The following is a 7212-nucleotide window of genomic DNA, read 5'->3' on the forward strand; positions in this document are numbered from 1 at the left end:
CAAACATGAATGTGAACAGTTATGAGTTGGGGCCCTGAATAGTTTTAATCCGTATCTGTATGAACAAGAGAATACGTGACTTGGAGACACGTTGACTGAACTTCACTCGCACGCCTTAAGTTCTTATTTCTTGAATAACATACTTCTAAACTTCCTTTTATGTTTTCAACAATAGTACAAATATATCTCCAACTAGTTGACGGCCGTGAATTCGTTTGAAAAGTGAGATTACTTGCAGTCAACATTAAGTAATTAATATTCAGGTAATCAAAATCGGTCGTTTAGAAGATTACAAAAAACGTACATAAGACTAAAATTTGAATAGTAGATATTTTATTTTTATTTTTGTTACCATAGTTTATTGGTATGTTGTCACAATAATTATTATTAGGCATTGAACATGTCTATTAAACAAGCCTGTTGGCTGTTGATTTAATTTGTCCTATCTTAATAAATACAATATAAACATTTAAGATCGAAGAAGAGATCTCCCATCTTCAAGACAAGAGTCAACAGGTACCTTCAAGGAAGCGCTCTCCATCTTAGACCACATCTTCGCTCACCAGCAAGCGGGATCGTACCTAGTCAAGCACTGCTCTATTCTACATTAGAAAAAAAAGCATCTCATCATATTTTTACATATAGATATAAAGGATGACATTAACAAGTGAAGACCCCTTTCCTGCTCCCCCTCCCTTTTCCGAACTCGGATCGACTGTAATTTATTTTTCAAACTCAAACTCAAACATTCATTTATTCAATTAGACTACTATTTAGTAGCACTTTCGAATCGTCATTACATAATTATTTTTAACATTTACCACCGATTCGGAAAGCAGTATCTATGGAGAAGAAACGGCAAGAAACTTCCTTTCAATTTTATCACATTCCCCTCCTTTTCTAATGGGTTTCATCCTACTGTGATTTTTTTGTTTCAAAAATTATCGGCACTGGTCTTAATGATTTAGAATAAGGAATTGAAAGCCAAGTGTCAATTTGATCAAGGACAGGATTTTATAAAAAAAACATCAAAAAACACTTCTTAAGGTATATTTTATCACATCATCATAAAGTTTTAATTTTAATTAATACATTAGAATTTAACTAACTTACTTAATTAATGAAAGCTTAAAAAATAATCGATAATATGAAAAGTTTACAAATTTGAATTATCCATGGCGTTAGCAATTCGTTGAATACTTATTGTCCTACGTCTAGCCAACATAACTTTTGATTCGTATATTTTAAACGATATGAAACACAACAGAATCAATAATATTAAGCCAATGCATATATTGGAAAACAAGAAAGAGTCTGCTTTGTTCGCTTGGATAACGGGCTTTTCTGTGGTTTTAATGGAGACTTCTTCTAACTTTTTATTTATCAATGCCATTTTGTCATTAAAGTCAGAAATGATCTTTTCCTTTTCTATTGTAAACGAGCTTTCTAAGCCTTGTTTAACTTGCTCTATATATGGTAATATATTTTCGTATGTAGCATTCTCCTTTACTATCGTCACTTGTTTCGATGTCGCTTGGGAATTCATAGCAACCATCAACTTTAACATTCGTTCTAAAAATGAATTTGTTATGTTATTATTTCGAATAATTTCCTCGCCGTTCTTTATATTTCTATCCATTTTCAAAGTTTGATCAGTTATTAACTTCTCAAATTTTTGACTAAAATCGTTTTCAGTATTTATCACTCTCGATATTTCTTCAGTTGATTTTCTTTCTGATAAGCTTATTAATATCTCCCTTATATCGTTTAAAACGTCGTTGTTTTCGATGGATTTACTGCTATTTTCCATCCGTTTGATGCCACGCTGACCATGACAGGAGACTCCGTCAATATTTTCATTGGAATGTTCGTCTAATTTTATGGCTGTTATTGAAAGACCATTTATCTTCAATTTAACTAATATTTCACAAGGAATAGGATTTCCGCCAATGCTCAATGATGTAAAATGAATTGTGGATTCAAAATCAATTTTGCTTATTTTATTGAAGTCAATTATCAAAACTCTCAATCCTTGTATATCATAGAAGCGTTCGCCTTGTAAATCCGGTATTTCATTGTAAGATAAATCAAGAGTCTCCAAAGAAATTAAACCACGGAAAGTACCATAAGTGAGAGCTGTCAAATGATTATGAGAAATATTCAGAACACGTAAGTGGCTATTGTCTTTGAAAGAACCTGGTTGAATAAATTGTATTTTATTGAAACTTAAATCTAATAAGCCCAATTTAGTTAAATTAGTGAGTGCTCCGACTCCTAAAATTTTTATATTATTTTTGCTTAAAATTAATTCATTGAGTGACCAAAATTGATTAATTCCAAGCCTCGTTATATTAGTGACACTAGAATTTTGCATATTTAATATTATCAAAGGTGAATCGATAGTTTTGTCGAATTGGATATTTTTATCAATACCAGATAGTAAAAGTTTATTTAAACGATTTAGATTTTCCATCAAAGATACGTTAAAATTCAAATGCTTGTTGTATGATACATCTAAATACGAAAGTTCTGTGCAGTTTGAAAATGTTTTGTCATTTAAATATTTTATATCGTTAAATGAAAGGTCGATTAAACTTAACATTTTCATGTTCATAAAAAGATTTGATGCCAGATCAGTTATTCGATTGTGGTTTAAATATAAAACGCTAAGATTAGCGAGGGTTGTTATATTGATATCTATATATTTCAGTGCGTTGTGTGATAAATCAAGTATATTTATATTTCCCGTATGAATAAAAGCATTAAAATTTACCTCATTCACAGCACTGAGTGATATATTTAGTTTCTGAAGATTTAACATGTGGTTAAAAGAACTGTTCTTAATAGTTGTTAAAAACGAGGAAGAAACATCTAGTATTGGTATTGACATCAAACCACAGAACGTATCACTTTCTAAAACATCTGTTAATGCATTATTAGAAACATCAAAATCGACCAATCGAGTTAGATTTTCAAAAGATTTAGGTTCTATCTTAGATATATTATTATAAGAAATATCTAGATATTCTAACGCAACCAAATCATTAAAGTATTTGTTTTTAATAAACCCAATGAAATTATAGCTAACTGATAGAAATTTAAGAGTTTTCAGATTGTTCAATGCAAAATCTAGATTAGCAATTTGATTGTTGGAAAGATGAAGCTTTTTTAAATTTAGCAAATTGTCAAATGATTTTGGCGATACAGAATTTATTTCGTTATGATTTAAAAACAGTTCTTCTAATTTATCGAGCCCAGTAAATGCGTAATCGTCAATGCCATTTATGCTTTGATAGCTCAAGTCTAATTTCAAAATAAACATTAACCCCTTAAACGTACCATTGGTTAGGACGCCTTCTAAGTTATTTCGCTGTATATCAAAGTTTTCTATACTTTTACCGTCAAACATAAACTTAGGGAGAATTCTTATTTCATTATATGATAAGTCGATAGTTTTCAAATCCGTCTTTTCATGAAACATTTCCTTTTCTAATACCTTTAAAACATTATTATTTAAATAAACACTAGTTAAAAGACTCATACCTTGAAATGTCTTCTTCTCAATTGTTAGTAGTGCATTATAACTTAAATCTAATTCTTTTAATTGAAGTAACTTCTCGAAGTCTTTTAACAAGATGTTTTGTATTCTGTTGTTACTCAAATTCAAATGAGTGAGTTTTGTGAATCTAAACAGAGATCCATTAATTTCGTCAATTTTATTGTAAGCTAAGTTTAAATAGACCAAATTTTTAATACCTTCAAATGAAAATGGGTTAATGTTCGATATTTCATTAAATGAAACATCTAACATTTGTAAATTGGCAAATCGATCAAATACCGCTTCTTTTATCTCATTCAGTTTATTATAAGAAACATTTAATCTTAGTAAGCTACTGAACGGTGATTCCATAGCACTAATTTCAAATTCTTCTATTGTATTATGTGAAAGATCAATTTCTTCTAAATCGGGGAATGTGTATCTTGAGCTCAATTTGGCAATTGTAATAGAATTGTACGAAACATTTAGTAGACGCAATCTATTCATGTGTTTTATTAGTGGAAATTTATCATAATAATTTCTGCTTAATTCTAGTGTTGTTATATAATCATAATAGTATATTCCGTAATCAATACTTTTTGGAATTTCTGCTCCATCTGCTTCATTTCTTCGTTTGTAAACTAAATGTATTGGAAGGATATTTCCAATATTCGGATTATATAACATCATAGGAGTGCAGCGTTTACTAATTTCATAATAATATCTTAAATTGAAATATTTATCACACACTACTTCAGTCACACAACTTTCTTCATTAATTTTACTTTCACAGACGTCTGCTGTTGCTACTCGAACAATGAGTAGCATTATGGCGATCGTTCCTGAAATAAATCAATACAATTTCATCACTGGGAATTATCCCTTAAACTCGTATATTAATTTATTCAACTAGACTTCGTTTAAAAGCGCTATGGTGTATCACTAACTAGCTGTTGCCCGCAGCTTCGCCTGCGTGGAAAAGATTCATTCATTTCATGGTACAAAATTTCATCCCCTATTATATTATCAATTGATCAAAATCCTTTCTTAACGGATGCCTATGTTCTGACATCGTCCAGTGGTTTAGGCTCTGCGTTGATAGATGACTATGTCAGTCAGTCAGTCAGTCAGTCACCTTTGATTTAAATATATTGGGACATTTAAACGTTTGTGAATATAGGTACATATTTGTATAATGTATTAAGTATATTATTTGGTTGTAATCTGAATAATTAATGCGCTAATGAACTTAAAGTAAATCATACTAAATACATAATAATAATTAATATGACAACTGATAATTAATAAGTATTCTTAATTCAGAAATAACTGTGCTATTTATTATAATATTATGAAAAACATCTTTTAATAAAGCGATTTTTAAGGGTGGCGATTAAATTGGACATAAGCAAAAAATAACAACATAATTATTACAATCAAATTGCTAACATACTTAGACTTTATTTAAGCCTATATTACTAACAGATTTAATATAATCTATAAATAAGCAATCTAATGTTTATTGCACGCCTCATAAGCGAAGCGTCATTTTTGTTATTTAAACTAGTTAAAAAACAGTTTAAAAAAGTTTTGTCTTGGACGTCCGTGTGTCTGTATGTGCGGAGGATTTTCTTGTTAACACGATAGCGACCGAAACACTTTACTAATCGAGTATTTTTTTTTCTCTTACGCTTTAGTATGCTCAGGAATAGAACCCTTTCATTTTTCAGGGTCTGATTCGATGTGGTTTAATTGTTATTAAATAAACAAAAATAATAATTAATAAATAATTATTAAAAAAAATTAATTTATAAAATTGAACATGTAGAAAATAAAAAAACTTTCATGTGCAATTTGAAAAAAAAATTTTTTTAGTGATTTTTTGTTTTAAAAAAAAAATTCAAAAATTAAAGTCGAATACCAAGGGAGACGCCAAAAAATTCGAGTTATAGAGTTTTCAACTTATGGAGGATTTCGACTTAGGCGGATTTTGATTCGACATAAAGAGTTTGAGGTTTATTCTTATAAATTTTGAATTCACAAAATCAAAATTGAACACCTGACACCAATTAAGCAAACACGTGTTTACGTGAGTCATAGATTTATTATCGTATACTCCTAAAATGTTTTCTAAGAAACAATAGTGTACTTTGATTGTCGGCAAGTTCTTAAAGTCGGTAACTTACTTTTGTTCGAACAATAGAGGTAATAAATTCCTAATGATCAAGTTGTAAAGGTTTTAAAATAAAACGTTGCTATGTTCGACATACAGAGGTCAAATTTAATTTTTCGAGTTATAGAGTGAAAATATGTACCAAAATGGCTTGGAGGGACTCGGTGATCTGATTATTTCGACTAACAGAGGGTAGAGATTTCAAGTAATGGAGGTTTTGGTGTTTGAAGGGAAGGGAACAAAACATTTTTTCGAGATTTGGAGGTTTTTGACTTATCGAGGTTCGACTTAACGGGGTTCTACTGTAATCAATTTTATTGTAAAGGATGAGATTATGAGGCGTGCACTTTTGGATTTTCCAAACTTTTTAAAACTAGCTGCGCTCCGCGGTTTCACCCGCGTGGCTCCGCTCCTGTTGGTTTTAGCGTGATGATATTAAAATAGCCTTTCTCGATGAATGGGCTATCTAACACCGAAAGAATTTTTCAAATCGGACCAGTAGTTCCTGAGATTAGCGCGTTCAAACAAGCAAACAAACAAACTCTTCAGCTTTATAATATTAGAATAGATAAAACTCACCAGGAAGCATGTTTATATCGTATCTGTAAATATATAATTCAAAGCTTTTTCAAAAAGTAAAAAATACAAACAATTAATATACAAAAATCAACTCTAAACCCTCGTTTTGTGTATAACACAACATAATATTTTGGTAACTGTATGCCAGCAAAGGCCAGCATAATATATATAATTACTTTTGTTTATAAAAAAAAACGACGGATTAAAATAATGGGACAATTAACATGGAGTACTTATATTTTTTTTTACATTCAACTAAGAACTCTGAATATATATTCATTTAAGAATTCAGGATTGGTTTTAATATAATGCCATTGTAAATTACAGTGAAACTCACCTTTGCCTCATTTTAGAAATTTCAAACAAATGATCCAAACACCAATTTATGTCGATTTAATTATTTTCTACTGAAATAATAGTTTTATATTTGTAAACAGAAAATAAGAGTGTCACATGTGAAGCGTTCCATCGCAATGTTATAAGTAAGCGTTCAATATTTTAAAAATATAATCGGAGTTATGTGGACTTAATAACTAATTAGGTATATATTTGTTCCATCCCGTTATCGTTTTTTAACCGACTGCAATAACTTCAACTTAATGTTCAAGTTTAACTTGTATGTTATATTGTATAGCTGTATTAAAATTTATTACAATTCTTGTCAAATAGTTTCTTTCCTCTTTATAAAATTTGTGTACCTAGTCTGTGAATTTGGGAGTACCTATTCTTAAGAGCTGCTTTATTCATTTATAATGAGTGAACACACATGCATGCAAGTTTGGCATCTATCTCTATGAAAATTAATCGCTATTTCCCTTAGTCACGGCATCACGCCTGTACAGCGGGACCGCTTTCTCCAAGTCTTATTTAGTGGTTGTTATTGTCAGGAGAATTAAGAAAAACTTAAGAAATTTGCGAGAAA

The 7212-nt window shown here is 30.1% G+C and overlaps 1 protein-coding gene across 1 annotated transcript; it reads right to left on the reverse strand.

Annotated features, from left to right (window-relative positions):
- Window positions 1-1034: 1034 nt before the first annotated feature.
- LOC123699233 (protein artichoke-like) lies at window positions 1035-6754 on the reverse strand. Its single transcript, XM_045646139.1, has 3 exons — window positions 6628-6754; window positions 6291-6313; window positions 1035-4380 (listed from the first exon to the last, which is right to left on the reverse strand). Exons 1-3 carry the CDS (start codon window positions 6636-6638, stop codon window positions 1157-1159), a joined length of 3258 nt encoding a protein of 1085 aa, XP_045502095.1. The 5' UTR covers window positions 6639-6754; the 3' UTR covers window positions 1035-1156.
- Between the last annotated feature and the right edge of the window lie 458 nt (window positions 6755-7212).

The sequence above is a fragment of the Colias croceus genome, chromosome 17 (genome assembly GCF_905220415.1).
Source record: "Colias croceus chromosome 17, ilColCroc2.1".
In the NCBI taxonomy this organism is placed as follows: Eukaryota; Metazoa; Arthropoda; class Insecta; order Lepidoptera; family Pieridae; genus Colias; species Colias croceus.

Coding starts and splice junctions, on each gene's coding strand:
- LOC123699233 (XM_045646139.1), bottom strand. Junction 4,381..6,290: donor CGATATAAACATGCTTCCTG/GTGAGTTTTATC, acceptor GATTTATTTCAG/GAACGATCGCCATAATGCTA.